Genomic DNA, 21,349 nt, shown 5'->3' on the forward strand with positions numbered 1-21,349 from the left:
GTGTGGCAAACCAGGCAGAGCAGCAAAGAACCCACGTGTCCTTCCACACATAGCTGAGGCAGGGACAATAGCCAATCTTCCCAGAGTCACCTGACTCTTACCTCACCAGGGTTTGAGGCCCCCACCCAATCTTTTGGTTAAGCCATTCACTGGGCCCTGAATCTGCTGTCCATCCTATGCCCTAGGCTTATGGCCTGTTTCTCTTTTACTGTGGGTAGTGGTGTACCTACTGGGTTGGGCGGTGGTGAAGAGTGATGATATAATGTAATGCACATGAACTAACAGAAGCTAACACAATACTGGGTTATCAGAGCAGCTGCATGAAAAACAGGCATGTCCTTTCCTCCCAGCGACCCGGGCCCTCCAGGCTGGCTGGGCTGGCCCCGCAGCTGGGTACCTTGTGGTGATGCTGCTCCTCAATCTGACGCTGGGAGCTCTCCAACTCCTGGATCAGCGTGTTCTAGGGGAAAACAGCTGTGAGCCAGGGACCTTCGCCTAGCCAGCTCCCTTGCTCCGGCTAAGGCCAGAGCCTTCCCCGGCCAGCTCGGACCAACCCTCCAGGCCTGCTTTCCCAGCACACCTACCCAGCCCGCCCTCCCCAGCGGGAAAAGCTTCTAGCTTCGCCAGCTTCTGTCAAGGTAGCACTCACCCGTCCCAGCCCCGCCCCCGACTAGCTCCTCACATCCCAAAGCCCCGCCCCCCAGGCCGGCCCCGCCCCTGCTCTCGACTCAATACGCCCCTCGAGTAGCCCCGCCCCACCCCGCCCCCTAGCCCCTGCACCTTCTCCTCCAGGGCGGCCATGCGCTCCTTGAGATGGAGCTGCAGGCGCTCGTTGGACTCGCTAAGCAGCCTGTCCACGGTGTCTGACAGCCGCTTGTTGTGGTCCTCGTTCATCTTCTCCCGCTGGCGCACCTGCACAGCCGGGCCGCCTTGCACAAGGCCACCTCAGGGCCTGGTCGACGACGCCCTCCTCGAGAACCACCCATTTCCACTGGGGTTCTACCTGCCTGCTTCACCAGTCCCCTTCTTGTCCCCAGTCTTCTATCCTCCCAGGGACCCTCTCTCCAGCTCTCTCAACCACCTCCTCCCCTAGCTGTGGGCTCCTCTCACCCTGTGGGCTCTCTCCCTTGGCCAGGTCCTTCCCCGGTGCCCCTCCGCTAACAGTACCTAAGAGCCTGCCCCGAGGGCAGGGAGGTCACCCAAGAGCCCAGCCTCGTGCCCTCACCCTTGCCAACTCCTGGTTCTTCTCCTCCAGCTGCCCTTCCAGCTGCCGCAGGTGCTCCTCAATGTTGCCATGCCGTTCTTCAGCCTAGGGGCGGGGATAGGTCAGTGCATCCTGGAGATCTCTGTTCCTCCTGCTCAGGCCCCATATCCTGTGGATCCTGGTGCTAGGGCAGTCTTGAGTGATCAGGGCCTCAGGTGCCAAGGAAACCCAGCCCTCCACCTATCAAGTTGGTGCAAATCACCATCAGCACTACCTTTCTTCCCCCAGAAACTCGACCCCTGCCAGGTCCTTCCTGGGTTCCTGCTCAGAGTTGGCATCAAGAGCTGGCAACTCAAGGGTCGTGTTGAGTGGAGAGCAGGGGCGGGGCCGGCCTGGAGGGCGGGGCTTTGGGATGTGAGGAGCTAGTCAGGGGCGGGGCTGGAACGCTTGAGTGCTACCTTGACAGAAGCTGGGGGAAGCTAGGAGGGAAGGCTGGAAAGGTGTTCTGGGAAAGCAGGCCTGGAGGGTTGGTCCTAGCTGGGCGGGGAAGGCTCTGGCCTTAGCCAGAGCTGGGGAGCTGGCTAGGCGAAGGTCCCTGGCTCAAAGCTGGTAAATCCTCCCCATATTTCCAGAAAAAAACAAAAACAAAAAACTCCATTTGAAAGCATGAGCTACCATACATCTATGTGCTTCCAGAGAGATTGGAATTGTACTTGAGAACACAGGCTCAGGTCAGGCAGCCTGGGTTCAAATCTTTCACCAATAATGTGACCTTGAACTTTCTAAGTGCCTGGTTTTCTCAACTGTAAAATTTGACTAGCAGCACCTATGCCCACTGGCCCATTTCAAGGGCTAAATGAAATGCTCTAGTAAACATTTAGAACATACTAGCCTCATCATGATTATTACCTTTATTATTAAACCAGCCCAGGTAGAGTGTTCTCCCTTCCTATCAAGTATCTCCAGAGATGGAGACCCTATTGTTTCTGCTGACAAGATTTTCCAGAATACCACACATCTTACAGTCAGGAAAGCCTTCCTTTAACTCCTCCTGCTATGACTCACTTGAACATATTAATCACTTCAGCCCATCCCTTCTTGTCAGTTTTTGCTCAGCATCCCACACATAACATCCTCTGCTGTAACTTAAACCTAACTCTCCATTCCCAGGGGCTGGAAAGACTCTACAGATCACCAAGGCCAACAGCACCACCATAGAGGTAAGAACACCGAGGCCCAGTTATGGAGGGGTGTGACTTTTCCCAAATCAGAAAGCCAGTCAGTGGCAGAAGCAGACTTGGCCCTGGGCCTACTGATGCTGTGAGTTCCAGCTCCAGAGCACCTGAGACGCCATACTAGCACACTGGCCAGCATCTTATCCTTCAAAGGTTCTGGGGTGGGTGCTTGCTAAAAACTGGTTTCTTCTATCCCTGAGTTTGGGGGTAGCTATGGTTATATCCCATGAGGCCCCCAAAAGCCTCCAACCAGCTAAAAAGACTCCTAATATGTAATTACTCTCAGACATCTAAGGCCATGTATTTATTTAGCTCTTCCAGACCTAGTTGATATCTGCCTATATACCTCTTAGGAATTAAATTACCTCTCCACTAGGTAAATTATATTGTCTTTTATTCATCTTAAAGCTTTAGGCTAACGGAGTTGTTTCTAGATCTAGAATGCTTCAATTTGGTAAAGAAAGATGTGTGCAACCCTGCATCCCCTTCAGGGATATACAGACTTTGATCATATCTCCCCTTAGTTTCATTTTTCCAGAGATGAAAATCCTAATCTTCCCTCTCTATTCCTAAACAAACAGAGGTATCAACCACAATGGTGTCATGATAATAAATATACTTTGAAGCAGTGTGGTTTCTTCTCTTTCAAGTATTTTTACCCTTTCTTATGGGACCATTACATCTCTGTGGGGTGAAGAGAGCAGGAATTCCTCTTCAGACTGACAGACATGAGGTAGTGTACTCCCAGCATCACACAGTGAGCAGTTCTCTGGCTCCCTGCCCCATGTGCCCTCCACTCTGTCCACTCCCTGCCTGGTTCCACAACAGCTGGCTCCACTGGACATAGGGGACAGAGGCAGATCCCAGGCCCAGCCCACTTGCCTTGGTGAGAGCTGCGATTCTCTGGGCCAGCTCAGCCTCCACCTCTGGCAGCGTCTCTGCCTTGCGCATTGTCTGCTGCAGTTTCTGCTCTGCCACCTCCAACAGCTCCTGTAGGTGTCGGGCCTTCTCCTCACACTAGCAATGTGGACAGGGAAGCGAATCAAGAGGGGTAGCACTGAACACCCCCACCCGACCCCATCACAGCAGAGAGCAAGTAACAGATCAGAAGTTGCAAGGGACCACTTTGGTTCCTGACTGCCCAAGATGCCTGACTTCCCCTTTCCCAAGAGAATCTTCAGGATCCCAGGAGCTCCTGGGCCACCATGGGATAGTTTGAGCAGGATCATTAGAACCTCAAGGGTGAAGTACAATGCCCACTCTGCCCCATCTGGAGGAGTTACCTGGCGGTGCAGGGACTCCTTGTTGGCCAGTTCATTCTCCAGTTTGTCATTGAGGTCATGGATGGATGTGGCCTCACGCTGAGCAGCTAGGTAGCGCTTCTCCAGTGTAGTGATTCGTTCCTCCATGTCCTCTTTCTGAGCCAGAGCCTGGGTGGCAGCAGAGGGGACGAGAGGAAAGGTCACCAGACTTTTGCTGCCCTGCTCCTTTCTGCACCTCCCACAATACCTGGCTGGGTATAACCCAGAAAACATGATCTCCCCTGTCAACTCCTGGCCATAACCAAAACCCCCATTACTCCTCCCCACACCAGACCCTGCCAAGTGTTCAATCTTATACTTCCCTGCTCCTGCCTGGACCTTGGTCCACACTCTCCCAGATGCCAAACACCTGTACTCAGTGGGATGAAGTGACTGAAGAAAGACCCTTTCTCACCTCTCGGAGGTCCCGTTGATGCTTGCTGCTCAGCTCCTCTGACTTGATGAGGTCCCGGCGGGCTGTTCCCAGGTCCTCCTCAAGTTCTGTTACGGTTGCTGTCAAGGTGACCAGTCGCTCCCGGGCCTGGCTCAACTCAAAGTTTTGCTTCTCCAGGAGCTCCTGCAGCTCCTCCACCCGGCCCGTGTCATCCTCCAGGGACAGTGAGCCATCAGTCAGTCAATCATGGAGGCCTAGGGCATCCTACACCCTGCCCTGCCCCAGGGAAATGGTAGGAGGGACCACACACCCACGACAGACCACAGCTCTGCCCTGACCTCAGAGCACACCTCCAGGTACACCTTTTTTCCCTGGGCCCCAGCAGCTCACTCCTGACAATACCCAAATACCCTGGCTCTGCTGTGTATCTCTTGAAAAACAACAGTTTTTAGTTTTATCTGTTATCTCAGCCTCTTCAACCCAGAAAGGAGCATAATTAAGGAACAAAGGCTCAGAGATAGAAGGCATCTTGCCTGATACTGATACAGGCAGATGGCTCCTAACAATTCCAGTAGACAAACATATTATGTACCTGGCACCAATAGACAGATAGAGAAATAGAAAGATGATAGATTTCTTTGAAGATGGAGGAAGGAAGTGAGAATGTTATAGAAAGCTCTGCATTTAATTTTAGCAGCTTCTCTACTGAAGTCAGCGGGCAGGGCCTCCCATTCCTTTCTTGGGGAACACAGGCCCCGCTATACTGCTCCCCATTACCCACCTTCCACAGACGTTTCGGTCCCAGCTCCACAGTCCCCTCCTCTTCTGCCACTCCATCCCGCACCACTGCCCCCTGCTGCAGGGCAGACACCTATAGGGCACAGGCCCAGGGCAGTGTGTCAAAGAGTGCTTCCTACACGTTCCAGACCCTTCTAAGTTTCCACTTTCTGGAAAGGAGTGCCTGGCCCAGCCTTGGCTACTGACTCCAGCCACAGTGAGGAAGAATCCCATGAGGAACAGGGTGGGGCTAAGGGGCCAGCCAGCTGGACTTCCGGGAGCTGCCAACTATAAACTGAAGGTGGGCAGCTTACCTGCTGGTGGGCTCCTGCCAGTTGCTCCTCCAAGGTGGTAACGCGCTCCAGTGCTGCCCGGAGCCTTTCTCGAACCTGCCCAAGACAAGAGGAAGAAAGGGGGACTCACTGGACCCAGGCTGAAGAAGCTTGGCCTTGGTCTACCAGCGCCAGGCATGAGGGAAAGTAAAGGGCCCAACAGGAGGTAAAACCCTAGGAGGGAACCTAATAGGACTTGAAATGAGGCCCACGGTAGGAGGAAGCCAGTTATGAAGCTAGATTTCCCTAAACACTGAATGCAGAAATCTCAGAGAAGGGAAGCTTGGTTGGATTGGGGAGAGAGTAGGGGCAGGGATACCTTCTCATCCAGGGCTTTGTGGTGCTCAAACAGAGACTTGAGGGCCTTTAGCACCTCCACCTCACTGGAGACCCCTGAAGGTGACTGGGCCTGGCGCTTCACCACCGTCATCCGCAGTGACCGCTCATGGCGGGACACCAGGCACTCCAGATGTTCTAAAAGCAGCTGGCAGGAAGCAGGGGAAGACAGGAGGGAAGACTCTGAGCATGTGCTCCAGGGACCACAAGCAGGGCCCACGTGATCACCAAGTAGACACAAATACAGCCATACCATCCTTAAAATGCTAACATTCTTCCACTTTGGTAAATAGCTGCTCTTCAATTAAATACTGGCCTTAACTCGATTGTCCTGGCCTCTCCCCCAGGACCCTGAGTTTCTATGACCCAGCAACGGCAGGGGGAAAGCCTAGTACTGATGGTTAAATTTTCTGGCTATGACCCTAGGACGAGAAGCAGGCAAAGGTCAGGATGGGGTGGGGCTATACCTGGCCCTGGTCCTGCCTTGGTCAAGATACACACACACACACACACACACACACCCGGTGATCTCCACTTACCCTTGTGTTATTCCGTTCTGCTTTCAGCTCTGATATCTCTTCCTCCCTCTCTAGAAGCTGCTCCCGACACATGCTCAGCTCCCGGGTCAAGGTGGCAAATTCCTGAAGACCCCCAAGACTCCTTAGTACATGGGATTCACCCCCTAAGCAGCATCCTCACACCTGATCCATGGGGGTCTCCTCTCACCCATCCCTTCCTCCACCTACCCCCCAGAAAGTCCCGATCCACCCACATTTCAGGGCAGTAACCCCACAACTGGTGTGAGCTCCCCAAGAGGGCTCCATGCAATCCAGGTGTGTGTTAGGAGCTGAGGAAATAGCTGCACATAGAAATGGGAAAGCCACCAAGTCTACTCTGAAGCCCCTTCCCCTGCCAGTCAATGTGACCAGATTCTGCTGACCCTCCTACTCAGCCTTCTGGTTCTCCAGCAATTCAATGGCCTTTTCGTTTACACACTGATGGAGAGGTAGGCTGCCACTGGTTTGGGCAAGTGAGGTTCACCAGAAGCTGATGGATGTTACGGGGGAAGAGAAACGTGTTCTGAAGCTTAAGTCTGACTGAGTCCCAGGGAGCTCTCTTCCATATCCTCCCCAGGGCTTTGCAAGCTGTCGGTGGCCTGTGAGACAAGTGGATTGAAGGAACCACCTACATGGGAGCAGGAGGGTACTTGGACTTGCCCAAACAGCTGGCCATGCGGCTTCAGCCCTGGCTTCCCAGGAGCCCTGCCAAATCAGGTCAGGATTTCATGCCAGCACCTGATACTAAGACCCATGCCCTGGCTTCACTGAATTCCCATGTACCAAATATCCCTTTGAGGGGGACCCATCCACAAATGTCAAGCCCAGACACTTCAATGACCTTTCCAGCTCACCTCTGCCACCAGCACGAGCATCTAAGGTGAGAGAACAGCCCCACAGCTCCAGGTCCATCATATCCTATCTATTTAATCAACATCACCTCATTCCAGAAAGATTCTCAGATGAATGGCCCAAACTCTATGGCTTCCAAAGTCTGAGAATAACTGAACAGAAGCTTCAGCCCTGTCCAGCATTGCAGCTTCCCTTGCACACCAAGAATTCCCGATCAATGAAGAATTCCCAAAGCAGTCCCACTATCACTCCAGATCAGGCAAAAAGGTTGTAGGAAAGAAGAAGGGACTATCCCTTCCAGAGCACAAGAAATCAAGGACTTCTGACTCTATTCCTTGACTATTGCTTTTCTATCAAGGATATGGCCAAAGACAATCAAGGTCAAGCATTCCACCCTCTGGCCGTTGAGGCCTGAGCCTGATGCTGTTTCACCCCTCAGTTTACACACATGCATGCACACGGTCATACCTTCATGCACACACACACACACTCACACACATATGCACATACACACAGTCTTGGACACAGAGACAGGACTTAATGGCATGCCCCCAGCCCTATACTATGACACCATCACCAAAGGGCTGTGAAGCTCTCCCTTCCCTAGCCTTAGGCTTATCACTACCTGGTGTCCCCATCCTAGGACGTCTTTCCTCTCCCTCCTCAACTGACCCATCTGACAGACTGCTGCCAGGATTATTTCCCAAAGCACAATGCTGTCCACAAAGTTAAACGCAAGCTTACAGTGGTTTTCAAACTTTTCTCTCACGGTTCCTTTGCATCCACCCTAAGACCCAGTCAACCTGGGTTACTTGCTGTTTCCAAACCCCAGCAAGCCTTTCTAATGCCAACCTTAGCTCAGCAGTCCCCCTCTCACTGCAGAGCACAAGCCTCTGTCACCACCTGATGAGAAAATTCCTCTTTCAAAAAAGCCCATCTCAAAGGCTCCAGCCACCTGGGAACCGTCTAGGCTGTCCAGTGGAAGTCTCCCTCTATCCCTTGAAAACATTTCTGAACAAACATCAAGAGCACTGGGGAGTCTACCATCCAACCACAAATATATGTGAATACCAGGTCCTGTGCCGGTCACAGGGGACACAGTGACAATAAAGATACAACCTCTACCCTCATGAAGTTTCCAGTAGAGGAAGTCAGACAGGCCTGGGGTCAAATCTCAGCTCTGCTCTGGTTAGCTATGTGACCTTGGACAAATTACCTAACCTCTCTGAACCCATTCTCTGATCTGTAAGACAGAGGTAAACAGTCTCTCCAGGAATTACATAGGAGGATTAAATGAACCCAATGTACAGAGAGTACCTAGCACAAGCCCACAAAGGCAGCTATTTTTATCACTGATGTTGTGTTTAACAATCCCTTCAGGCCTCTCTTACCTTTCTCTACCTTCTCTCCTAGTCTTTTGGGCTCTTATGTCTCCTTTCTCATCTCTGAGCTCCTTGGGAGCAGGAACTGGCTCATTCACTTCAGGGCATGCTCAGGGCCTCCTGCAAAGTGAGGTAGGAGGGGCCACCTGCCCATCCCACCTCTTCACCAGGGCTAAATATTCATACTGAGAAAGCATCCAAGACTCGGCCTCCTGTCACTTTTGAGCCCTGAACCGAAAACTCACCCACCCAGGCCCAGTCCTGGTTCCTCTCCCTGCACTGGGAAAAGGGCCTGGCTCTGAGGCTTGAGGTGTTAGGCAACTCAGGCTGCCTCCCTCAGCCCCTGCAGGGCACGCACCTGCCCCAGGCGAGCTATGCAATGAATCTAGTGCCTGGTTTCCATACCCATCTGCCTCCTAAGAGGAGGTGGAGAGCAGGACGTGTAAGCAGTCACTGTGAGCACTGTGCTTGCCCCACCCCACCTGGGGCCTGGTTACCAGGAGGGTTCACGCCTTCTCTGACAAGCAGCAGGATAACTCAGTTCCTGCTCCCTTTGCCATTCCCACAGCACGCATTTGTCCTTGAATACCTACGAAATGATGGATGAGCAGGAAGCAACACAGAGCTTCTGGGTCAATGATCTGATGTGGAAATGTGGTGGTGGCTGAGACACAGCCCCTGGAAGCACACAGCTTTTCAGGGGTCAATTCCTGCATGGCCATGAGCAGGGGGTTCATTTTCCTAAACTCCATCACCATCACTTGTGAAGTAGGATGCTGGTAATAACAGTACCAACTTCATCATTCTGAAAATCTAGTGAGATAAACCCTACAGAAGGCTCAGTCCTTAGAAAATACACTGTAAAGGGTGACTACATTAGAGCTAGTAGCAATGCTGGTGAGGTACATGAAACGGGATGTTAAGATACTCAGCTCTGTCTATAATTGCCCATGTAATGTCTGTGCAATAGTGGAGCTGGACTAAGATGAGCTCTAAAGCTGCTCCCACCTCCACTTCTGTGATTCCCCCCTCCCCCTCTCCCTCCACCTCCAAGAATAGGCCTCTGGTGAGAAGCAGTCAGGGCTCTTTCTTTCCAGCCTAGGGTGCCATCTACTGGCAGACTGGGCTCATTGCAGTTGGCAACTAGGGCTGGGTTTTCTCCCTGAATCAAATTCCACCCATTTCTCCAGGTAAAGCCAATTCCAGGCTGAGACACTTGGGAGTGACAGGGAAAGGATTTACGTAGCAAGATGGAGAGTAAATGTTCTGTAAATTCCACTATTTGATATGCAGGTAGATACAGTTTTGCTGAGGGCCCAAGGGGTGCTGGACTCCACAGGGCTGGAGGAGGGGCAGAGGGAGGGACTGAGGGAGGCGCAGAGCTTTAGGCCTTACCTGAGGGAGGGCAGAGTTAAGGTGTCGCTGGAGCTGGTCCCGCTCATGCAGGGCATCCTGGAGCCGGCTCTGCGTGGCTGCCAAGGTTTCCTGACTCTCCCGGAGGGACTCCAGCAACTTCTCCCGCTCATCCAGCATGTTCACCATAAGCTGCTCAAAGTTGGCGTCAGCATCGGCGCCGTGGGGGGGCCCTAGGGGGTCCCCCTCATTGATTGTGGGCATCACCTCACACATGGTGGGGGTGGGCAGGGCCTTCTCAGCGTCAGGGGGTTGGGGAGGGACTCACAGGATTGGCACCTGCAGGAGGACCCAATGCATGGGTATCAGAGCAGGCAGGGCCAGGCAAGTGGATGGGTAGGCAGGGGCTTCTCCCATGGCATCAGTTGCTCTTGCTCTGAAGGGAGCCCGGGGCCTGCAGTGCCCCTGTAGACTGGAGCCAGAAGGCCTGGCTTAACATCTCAGGGCTAGGGCTGGGTGCCCTGTGTCCCCAGACAAGTGGGCAGCATCGGAGTGTGGCCATGACAGGCAGGGAGAGCAGGCCTGGGAGATTATCCTTATCTTAAACTGAGCACCGGAGTCTGGCAGAGTCGCAGCTGGGTCTAGAGACACCCATCGTTTCTGGAGGGCGGTGTGGTCTGTGGGAGAAGAGACTGCTGTGAGGACTAGCTGAAGGGAGAAGGGCATCCAGGGGAGGGGGTGGGGCAGAGGAGGCCGACCCTGAAACCAGAATATGCAGGAGGAGAGGGAGGAGAGGGAGGTGTTGGCGCATGCCCTTTCTCAGGGCTTTACTCACTCTGATGGCGCCTTAGTTCTCCCAAAGAATGCACATGCCTACTGCCCAGCCTCTGCCGCCTGCAGCCCCTGCCCCCGCCCCCCACAGCTGTCAGAAGTGCAGCCGCAGTGGTTCCCCACCCACGTGGCTCACTGGCCAAATATAGAAATGATTCAGTCAGCGGTAGGGGAGCAGGCCGGCTGCCCAGAGTCTCTTGAGACCTGAAGGTGGGAGAAAAGGAAATAGGGTCTCTGGCCCCTTCCCCCAAAACCCTCTCCCCCTACTCAAGTCAAGGCAAGTGCAGAAGAGTTAAAGGGTTAGTAGGTGGGAGTCCCACAGAAGCTAGACTCCTGGGGGTCATAGGAAACAGGGGCAGAGTAGGTCCTGCCCTGACCACGGGCACAACATGGCTGAGGTCTTGGAGAGGCACATATTGGGCACTGGGACAGGCAGAGAGCCCTGATCTGCTACAGTGCCCCATAATTCAGGGAGGAGGTTCTGGCTCAAGTCATTTCCCACATCTAAAACCTGCCAAGGAGGACTGCAAGCAGGTCTGGCAGATAGCAGTCTTTGATTCTAGGTTCATAGCCTACCACCTTACATTGGGCAGAGCTTAAATGATGGAAAGGAACCAGGGTCTACATGGGATCACTACTAGGGGGTCACTCTCCCTGAGTAGTTTTGGTGTGGAACAACCAGCTCATGGCTGGGGATGGGCTCCCTCAGGGTGAATTCCCCATTGCTGGCACTGCCAGAAGTCACCAGCGAGGGCAGTCAGCTTATGCACAGCCTGGCTCCATGGATGCCCTAAGCCTGGCACAGGGAAGCCCAATGGTCAGAGCAAAGGAGGGCAAAACAAAGAAGGCAGGTTTCCCTGCCTACCATTAGCTTCCAACCTGCCTGCCCACTGCTGGAAGGCCACCAGCTTAACCAGTCTTCAGAGGGAGTGTCTTTAGGTCTCCCATTGCAGGAGGGCTCTGAAGGGGTGTGAAACACCGAGCACACTGGTGGGGACACTGGAAGCACTCCATAAATGGTACTTTCCTTCTTTGCCTTCCACTTCCCTTTTCAAGAGACACACAGGCAGCCTCCTGTCCACACCAGTGGTGAGGAGAGGCAGAAAGGGAGGATCAGGATGGAGGAGGCTCAAGATCCAGCGTGAGGTGAGACATCAGACATGGCAGGCCTGTGGCATGGCTAACCCAGCAGGGGAAACATAGGAGGGCAAGGCTGCTTTGACCTCTCTCTAGAATTCTGGGTATCAGAGTGGGCAGTGCAAGGCAGGCAGGGGCTTCTCCATGGCATCAGAAGCCCTCATTACAGAAATGGGGGGCAAGGAGGAATGAACAGATGAAAGAGCAGCAGCAGGAAAACCCCAGAGTTCACATCCACAACCATTCACAGAGGGGCCCATAGTTCAAGCTGGTACGTGCACATGTGCGTACACACACTCTCTCTCTCTCTCTCTCTCTCTCTCTCTCTCTCTCTGAGGCAGACACAGGAACATGAAGACCTAGGGCTGATACACATGTAGTCACACACCTGCTCCCAGGCATAGACACTAGAGACAAATTCTGATCACAGGAATCCTTTCCCCTAGTTGGACACCCACCAGGTAGGGCAGGATTCTGAGAGGCTACCAAGGTGAAAAGGAACGCCTTGGTCTACAGGCTACCTTTTCAATGATGCTGCTGCCAGGCAGACCACACTCACCTCCCTGTTCCACAGAGAAGTTGGAAGTGGAGGGGAGGGGCTGCTGTCCCAGTCTGGGCAGAACTGCCATCTCACTGATGCTAACAGCAATTCCTCCCATTCTCCCATCCCCTGTGCCCCAGGCCTCACCCTCCCTCTCCAAACAACAGCTGGGCTCACATTCCTCTATTCTCCCACTCAGCCACTCATCAAAAAGAAATAAAAGACCAGAAGAGGAGAGCAGGCTAGGAAGGCCTTTGCGGCAGGGGCTATCCTTTGGAGATCAAAGTATGCTCAGGCATTCAGGTGTCCTGGGAGTGGTCTCAACCCAGCAAATTCCCAGGTAGCCTACAGTACAAGGCAAAGGAAGAAGCTGAGAGCTGGGCCTTAGGAGATCTGGGCCATGGGTCTTTCTACCAGAGACCAGCTAGATGACCTTAGGCAGTCAGGAGGTCCTGGGAAGTCATCTCAGGGGTATTTGCCCAGCTGATCTGGGATATCTGCCATGGGCTGGTCACCACTAGTGAGGCCTCTGCTATAAGATGGAACCTGCCACCCTTGTTTTGTCTGCCTTAGAGGGATGAGGTCATTGATGAGCAGAGCTCTGAGAAGAAGAAAGCACCCCACCGTGGCAGGGGAGAAGGAATTACCTTAGTGTAGGACAAAGGCAGGCCTGTGGGTGGAGTCGAGAGTTCCTTACAAGAAAGGAGTTGGAAAAGTTCTCAGGAGGGGTGAACAGGCTGTGAGGTGCTATTTGGTCCAACTCGTTCTTCCCAAATCCTCCTGGTCATTCTGACAACTGAGAAGCTGGTTTCAAGGCCAGCAGCGCTTTCCCAGCCTCCCTGAGAACCAGGTAGCAATTCTACTTCCTCTGGCCAAATGGCACACAGAGCCAGTGAAAAAAATGAGCCCAGAGAGGGATGCCAGGCGGATACCACTGAGGCAACTGCCTAGGACCTCCTGCCCTGCCCCCACCCCCTGCACAAGCCACTGAGCATAAGGCAGCTCTACAACAGACACATGGGGACACCTGGCTTCTTCTGGCTCCAGGGCCATCTTTAAATAGAGCAATTATCATCTCAGGCTAGCAGAAGCCTCCTCAACTCCTGCACAATTCTAAGTAACACTCACAGGTCCTGATGAGGAGGCACAAGATGCCAGCCCCCAAAGCAGGCAAAGGGCTTTGGTGGGGAGGAGTGTGGGCAGGCTGTGAAACCACGGAAGAGGGCTTGAGAGCGAGTGGGTGTAAGTGTGTGTTGGTGGAGGGATCAGACAAAAAGTAGGCCTCTGACGTTATTAACACGGAAAGGCAAAAGGTTTCCCAGGTGTCACCCCCTCTTTTCCTAACAAACAGAAGCGACGGGCACTTGGGTCTGATACCCTGGCTGACCACACACACACAGGCCTGGCTTCCTACCATCCTACCAGATGGCAGGCCCCACCACTGAGAGTGGGCATGGCAACCATGAGGCTGCTGGCCCCTGTGGAGGCCCAAGGACAGGGCAAAGCTGCAGGTAGCTGTGCTCAAGTGTGAGTAGGTCATGAGCTGGGCAAAGAGGGAGCCCTCAGGGCTAAGAGCAAAAGAGGAGTGTCATATATAGCTCTGCTGGAGGAGGGTGGGGACCTGAGGAGAGAGGACAGAGGCGGGTAACAGAACAATAATAATGATTATGTTCGCTGCTATGATTTATCAATATTTACCATGTGCCCACACAGAGCCACCGATGTCAACCATTGATATCTTTCTACTGATTTTAATCAGTAATTTTAATCTTACAAGGAAGATGTAATCCTTCTTCCATCTCACAGATGTGAGAGATGGGACTCAAAGCCATGTAAGCAGGTCTCCACATCTGGTAAAGGGAAGACCTAGGATTCAGTTGGTCTGCCTGACTCCAAAGAGGGGTAATGGGTGGAGGAAGAGGGAGAGCAGAGATGACTTGGGGCATCATGTCTACTCCAAGGAGCCAAAGCTTCTGGACCTTGGCGCTCTCTACCCTCATCAGGGTCATGACAGCCAGAGGACAGCTCACCTTGGCCATCCCTCCTCCTCTCCTCTACAAGCCTGGGGGCAGGCCTCTGTCACCTCATGAGGTGGCTACTTCCCTACTAGCAGTGACCCATCTCCAAGGCCCCATCCACCCACCCAAATTTTTCCCCTTGACCCCAGCTGGTCCCATACCACGGTGAGCCATCTGAGTCCCCCACCCACCACATCCTGCAGGTACTACAGAGGCAGATGTTCCCCAAAGCCACTGCTCCCTGCACCCCGTGGATTCAGACACTAGCCAGCAGTGGCACTGAAGCCCAGTTGCCTATGTCCTCAGGCTGCCATCCCTTTCCCTCTTACCTAGAAGCTTCTCCTCCTCTGTCCAACACACGACCCCAGGAAGCCCCACTCCTCCCCTCCCCCGCAGCCTCTCCCCAGCTACTCCCCAGCCCAGCTCACTCACATGCTCCCAGAGCCCACCTTCTGCTCAAGTCCTTACCTCACCTGGCCCACTTTCCATCTCCATGTCAACCTAATGACCTGAACAGTCCTCCTAAGCTCACCTCAACACCACCTCCTCCACGGAGCCTTTCCTGATTCCCTCTAGTAGACAAGATGTGCCCTTCACTGTCCCAACATCACCTCTTTCTGGCACTTGTCTAACGTTACATCATCTCACCTGCAGACTCCAGGTTCCAGGGTAAGAACAACGCGCCTCCTTCGCTTTGGATGCTCTAATGAATGGAACTGAACATATACATGTGACAGTGATTTTTGGAAGTTCATCCCTGAACAACTTCAAAGAAGGAGAACTCCAGAAAAGGAAACCCTGGCTCAAGGCCTGGGAACAGGGCCATTCAACTTGCCCTCTGAAAACTACAGCTTCTTGGGAGCAAGCTGCAGCCAATCCTGTCTTGAAAGGCAGACTCTGGAGTGGGCTGATGGGCCTGGACACAGGTTACTCCCTGTGTGACCCTGGGAAGATACTTGCCCTCTCTGAGCCTCAGTTACCCCTCTGTGAAATGCGGGCAATAATAGTAGCCCCTCTAGGTAGCTGGCCAGGGGAACTACTGGAGTTGACATCCATAAAGTGCTTAAACCAGTGCCCAATAGACACTCAATGTCCTGTGTTACCTCTTAGCACCCAAGTATGCCCGAGCCTTCAAGATTAGGCCCACTCTAAACACAATAAGAAAATCAAAAGTCCACCTGGCTACAGGATGCCATTCCCAGAGAATAGTCTTGGAAAATCTCCTCCTAGAGTTTCTCATGGGTAGCCCCAAATCCCTTTAAAGGCATCTAGTTCTCTGGACCCCACAATGGCACTTTGCCTCGCTAGACCAGATTTCCAAATCTGGAAAATGAAGGACACAACAACTTCAGCAGCCTCACAGGTTGACATGATGCTCAGAGGAGATAACAGACAAGAAACAGTTCAGAGAAGTATGAGAGGTGACCAAAGTATAGGATGACACCAGCTGTCAGCCCTGGCACTCAGTCCGCCTGATGCCTGGCACATTCAGGTGAACACAGGAGGTATCTGCTCAGCCAATAGGCTCTCTGGACCTGAGTCTACGAAGCTCATCTTTCCAGCTGCTCCCCGGGAGTTAGTCATGGGCCACTCTTCCCAAGATACAGCCTATCACTTGGGCACCCTCTCCAAACCAGACGAGGGTGGAGAAGACACTGCTTAACAACCACACCAGGATGCAGGTGGGAACTGGTCTGTCCCTGGCACACCTAGCAGAACGGTCACCCTCACTGTACCACCCTGAGAGGGCTAACATCAAAGATCAATGGGGAGCCAGGCACAGTGGTGCACCCCTGTAATCCCAGCAGCTCGAGTGGCTAAGGCAGGAGGATTGTGAGTTCAAAGCCAGCCTCAGCAACTTAGTGAGGCCCTAAGCAACTCAGTGAGACCCTGTCTCTAAATAAAATACAAAAAATAGGGCTGGGGATGTGGCTCAGTAGCTGAGTGCTCCTGAGTTCAATTGCCAGTACCCCCACCCACACCAAAAAAAAAAAAAAAGACCAATGGGGAAAGGAGGATTAAAAGTTTCTGTGCCCCTCCAAAACAGACACTCTTCTTTGACACTCACATCATACAACTCCTTAACTTCAGACACAGTTCACAAACTTGGCCTATGACAAAGCACCTGGGGCAAAGAAAAGGGTGAAGCAGTGTGACAAACTCAAAGGGCTTGGAACTCCCTTCTTGTACTTTAATTCCATCGACTTCAAATATGTTAGTTTTCTTCAAATATGTTAGTTTACATCTGATTAAGGGTTCATTTGTATAAAAAAGGTTCTAAATCTAAAAAAGAGGTTAGATAATCCCTGGTTTAAGGACTGTCTACAGAAATACTCAGTATACCCACCTAATGCCACTCCTTAAAATAAGCATAAGTTCTCTCAGAGAGGCAGAGTACTAGAGCCATAAACCTGGGAAGGCTACAGATAGCACCAGGGTCACCAACCATTTTCCACACTCTAAAAGCCTCATGGAGATCAAGCCAAGACATGAGGCTGCACCCATGAACACAGCACACAGCTTTTACTCAATGTACATCATAGAGAATGGTCACCCTAGCCATCTTCTACTAATCAGAGCCACTAACTAACACGAATTTTCTCAAATAATGTTTGCAAAAGAAGAAACAAAAGTAGCAAGTGTGGTATATTTGGAGAATAAAAATCTTTCAAAACCAGGGGTCTGTGTGGGACAATTACTACACAGGGTTCTCTGGGTGTTGAAAAAAATAATTGCTAAGAAGTCACTGCATTAGATGGACAGATTTGGGCGGTTCCATGTGGTAGAAAACAGTTCAGCCAGAGTGCCGACAGGTGCCAGGGCATGAAAGGTCCAGAGTACAACTGCCCTGAGAAATGTGGGTGTCATAAAATATGCATATGAATGTGGTCACAAAAGTGTGTGTGGTATGTGTGTGTGTGTTTATAAAAAGAAAGAATGTGAGTGGGGTCAATGTGTATCCATGCCACATAGCATGTAAGTATAGGGCCATGGGAAGGCATGGTGTATACATGTGGTTATAAAAGAAGGGGAGAGAGAGAGAGAGAGAGAGAGATAATGTGTGTGTGTGTGTGTGTGTGTGTGTGTGTGTGTTAGGCTATGCGTCTGGAGAGTGTGTGCATGAAAGTGGGTGGGCGTGTATGGCTGTGAGAGTGTGTGGATGTGTGTGGTCACAATTCTATGTCAGGGCTCATGACCGCATCAGACTGTAGTCTTGAGAATGTGTGTGTGCACAGTCATGGGGAAAGAGAGTATATGTGGTCAAAGAAGCCTGTGCATTCCAGAGTCTCGAGACTGTGTGTGCTCAGGGGGCCACAAGAGCTTGTGTGTACATGTGGTGTGATCAGGAAAGCGTGCTGCTGTGCATAATGAAAGTGCATGAGTGGTCTTGAACCTCTATGAGAATGTGTGAGGGATGGGAGGGAAGAACAGGAATAAAAGAAAACTCCACTTATTCCAGGTGCTCTGTCGCAATCAGGGCCAAAAGTTTCAGGCACAATGAAAGCTGAGGTCATGGACCTGGGCCCAGCCCACCCTTTTAATTATCACCTCCTATCAAGATACACCGCTCCACATCCATGCAAGATGGCTGGGGTCATCCCCTGCATCTTCCAGAATGCTCAATCTCCTGGACCAGCACAGGCCAAGCCCTGAGCCTGGCCCTACTACCCAGTACTCCACTACTCTATTCTCAGCAGAGAAGAAGAGTCATTTTTCTAAAGCAGCAGCCAAGGACCCCTCTATCCAGTAGCTCTCCCCACCTAACCCCCACCTGGAACTACAGATTCCCCTACAGTGTGTGGGAGTGTGGTGGCCACAGCATCTGTGAGAGCCGAGTCTTTAGTTGACTATCCCTCAGGAGTAAGGACCTCACTACTCAATGAGGAAGCCTCACTGTTACAATGAAGTTCTTCTTAAATCACATGGAAACCTATCTCCCTATCTTTGAAATGATGGTTATCTATTTGAAGATAATAACCAAGAAGGCACTCAGGTATGTGTTCAATTTATGAGAATTCAACTCTGCTGGCTGGGTGAAAAAAGCAACAAGGGCCTCTAAATGCAAACCAGCTATTTCATCTGACATTGAACTACAGAATCATATCAGGCATATGTACTCCATTTAAAATTATCATCCAATAGTATATATTACATATTTATATAATTAACAAAGAATGCATATTATCTATATATATACACATATATATATTAAGTCTCTCTCTCTATATATATATACTAAGTGTATACTATATATATTGTTTAGGGTTATAAACCTAAACCTATAGACCATGCTTTATGAGAGATTTATGGATCTTATCTACTGACTATGGAATCTAATTCCCCCAGTGAGATATAATAGCACTGTACTGGGTCTCCCGAGGCTTCTCTGCTCCAGGTTAAATATTTCTAGTTGCAAGTAGGCCCTGTTTCATGGAGCTCAAGGGACCTGAGTGAAGACAATTCAATCTAACAATCTCTCAGTGAGTGATTTCCATGAATCCAACACTATTATAGATATGGAAGATACATCTCCATCCTCAGGAGTTCATGGGCTACTTGGGAGAACACAGATACACATGTAATCATCTGAGAGCAATTCAGAGAAGCATAGGACAAATATGGTCTCTGGCCCAGCCTGGGGGTCAGTGCTAAGCATCACTTGGAATATAACCAATTGAATCAGCTGGCAGCAGTTTCTCCACCAGCTCTGAGAAGGAAGTGGCCCTAGCCAAGGTCTCAGCCCCAAACAGAAAGGCAAGCAGCTGCCCTGTGCTACAGCTAACTTCTTCTGGAGGAACAGAAGACACCTGAAGGAGGCCCTGAGGCTGCAGCACCTAAGCCTCTCTGCAGGCAGGACAAAGAACTAGGCAGCAATTAGTTTGTGTGGCAAGGCGGTGGCCAGGCAAGGACAGGCAGTGAATAGGGAGTCCTGAGGGTCTTGCTGGTCCTCACACCCTCCTCACTTAGAGCTCCTTGCACCACTACTGTTTCCCCCCACAAGCCCAACCCTCAATGATATCCTTGGTTCCTCCAGGTCCCTCTCAATACAGCAAATATGGAGGGTCACCTAGAAGCAGCCCCCTTCCAAGCAGAGTACTCAGAGAAGCCCTAGTCCTGGGCATATGGTCCTCGGCGTAGGATCACAGTTCCTGTGAGTACTCTTCACTCGGCTGGCCATCCAAAGTGCCACGTTCCTGTGAGCCAGCACCGTATGCCCTCCAGAGCTAATTATAGGTCAGTGAGCTAGCAGGCCAGAGGGGGACAGATGGTGACTTCATGTAGCTGCAATATACACTTGTCCCTCCCTCTGACCCCACTCCCCCCTTCCATTTCTCTCAATTCCCTACCTGGGACCCAGGTTCTGAAGCAACTTCAACTCCCTCAGTCTTCCCTGCTCCTAACTCTTTTTCTCCAGTACCCCCCCATACACACACACAGACTCACACTCATGCATGCACACACACTTACACAACTCCAGACAGTCACCACTCCTTGTTCATAGAGCAGCTCCTCTACCAACTCAACAAAATTGAGCCGAAGGCCCAGGAGAGAGTATCCCCGGCATAAGAAGGTACTAGCTGGCTCCCAGGTATCTGAAACCCTCCTTGACACTAAGCTGCCTGGCCCTCCTGAGTACTCACACCTGTGTCATTGCCACCACAGTCCAACTCCTCATCCTCCCCCCAGTTCTAGCCCTCCTATCCTCAAAGGCTCAGAACAGACCCATGACAATCCCTGATAACTCTTCCAACTCTGAGGTTTCATCAGTTCACCAGGGGACTCAAAAGTCTGATGCCTGCCTGGCCCCTTCTCATCCTTCCTTTAAAACCCAGCTGCCAGACCTCTCATACTCTGACAACATGACATGCTCAACAGCACACACTCAATACCATTGATGAGCTTTCCCCTCCATGACCCCTCCCCCATACTTTTCCATCTTCCAGAGATGTGTCTCCCACTGTGCAGAGAGGCTCCCAATAACCACTGAGCTATCCATCATCTCATTACTTTCAGATACTATTTATCTCAAGCAGCCTCCTTAAACCACAGGACAAAATCTAAGAAAACAACCAAGGGAAATCATTCAAGCTGTCCTTTTTCTAAGGCAACTCCCCTGGGACTGAACAACCCATAGTGGTAGGGATGGCCCGGGGTTGGAATCCTGTTAGGCTCTGTCTTTTGATAATTCAAAAGCAATGTAATTAAAATGTGTGTGTGAGGGGAATGTTAACAGAGTACCTAATATTTGTGCATACATTGGGTACCTTTCAGCTGCTCCATGGCCCTAAATTGCCTTCAGAAGACCAAGCATCTAATATGGTTCCTGGACCAATGTTCGCTGGATGTTGAACAAAGTACCAACAACTCTGTAAAGAATACAGGAAGTCCCTGCAACCTGGCTCCTGAAAAGACCTCTTAAGATCACACAAGGAGGGGATCTTCATGCTAAGCAGAGGCTCCTTCCTAATCACTTGCTCCCCTCAGAGAAGAAATGAACAGAAGCCTCAACTCCCCTACCTCTCAATGAATACTACCAACATATCTCTCCTTAGAGGTGACATCAGCACCTAGTGGCACTTTGTCCTAGATCCCTCCTCCTTCTCAAGAAAACCACCCACACCCATTCCAAGTCCTCCAACCCGATCTCTCTCTTCCTACCCACCATCAAAAACCTTGAGATCTGCATCGGAAAACATCCCTACTGCGTGGACAAAAGTCAGCTCCCCATCGCACCCTCCCAATTCAGGAATCTCTATTCCAGCTGTCTTTTCCTGTTGCGCCCACCCTCATCCCCGCCCCCACCAGGCCTCCGGTTGGCCTCTCTTTCCACCCCACCGCCCTGGCACTGCGGAGATGGGGGCATCTGGGGCATTGCTTAAGACTGACAGCTCCAGGAATGGAGAGCTGGCAATAGTAACAAGGGATATAATGAAGCACGCGGGAAGGATTAAGACCCCCAGAAACGCGAAGACCTCTGTCCCTGAGAAAAGACTGCCCCAAGGAGTGATTGGCCAACAAGCCGAGGAGCGCTATTTCTCTGATTCTCCCGGAGGGGAAATGAGGGTGCATCAGTTCACCCAGTTCCCACCCGGGAACT

The 21,349-nt window shown here is 51.7% G+C and overlaps 1 protein-coding gene across 4 annotated transcripts in view; it reads right to left on the reverse strand.

Annotated features, from left to right (window-relative positions):
• The window catches only part of Ppfia4 (PTPRF interacting protein alpha 4), a 50,629-nt gene that overhangs the window by 28,872 nt on the left and 408 nt on the right, over positions 1 to 21,349 (reverse strand). For all 4 annotated transcript variants that reach the window (XM_027945620.2, XM_071600169.1, XM_027945619.2 and 1 more), the window contains exons 2-12: positions 9,766 to 10,400; positions 6,119 to 6,220; positions 5,563 to 5,727; positions 5,226 to 5,300; positions 4,916 to 5,005; positions 4,156 to 4,347; positions 3,723 to 3,869; positions 3,322 to 3,456; positions 1,226 to 1,309; positions 781 to 912; positions 398 to 460 (exon numbers count right to left, since the gene is read on the reverse strand). In XM_027945620.2, coding sequence (XP_027801421.1) covers positions 398 to 460; positions 781 to 912; positions 1,226 to 1,309; positions 3,322 to 3,456; positions 3,723 to 3,869; positions 4,156 to 4,347; positions 4,916 to 5,005; positions 5,226 to 5,300; positions 5,563 to 5,727; positions 6,119 to 6,220; positions 9,766 to 9,999 — 1,419 coding nt within the window. In that variant the 5' untranslated portion in view covers positions 10,000 to 10,400. The remainder of the gene's footprint in view (positions 1 to 397; positions 461 to 780; positions 913 to 1,225; positions 1,310 to 3,321; positions 3,457 to 3,722; positions 3,870 to 4,155; positions 4,348 to 4,915; positions 5,006 to 5,225; positions 5,301 to 5,562; positions 5,728 to 6,118; positions 6,221 to 9,765; positions 10,401 to 21,349) is intronic.

This window comes from Marmota flaviventris, chromosome 12 (assembly GCF_047511675.1).
Source record: "Marmota flaviventris isolate mMarFla1 chromosome 12, mMarFla1.hap1, whole genome shotgun sequence".
Lineage (NCBI taxonomy): Eukaryota > Metazoa > Chordata > Mammalia > Rodentia > Sciuridae > Marmota > Marmota flaviventris.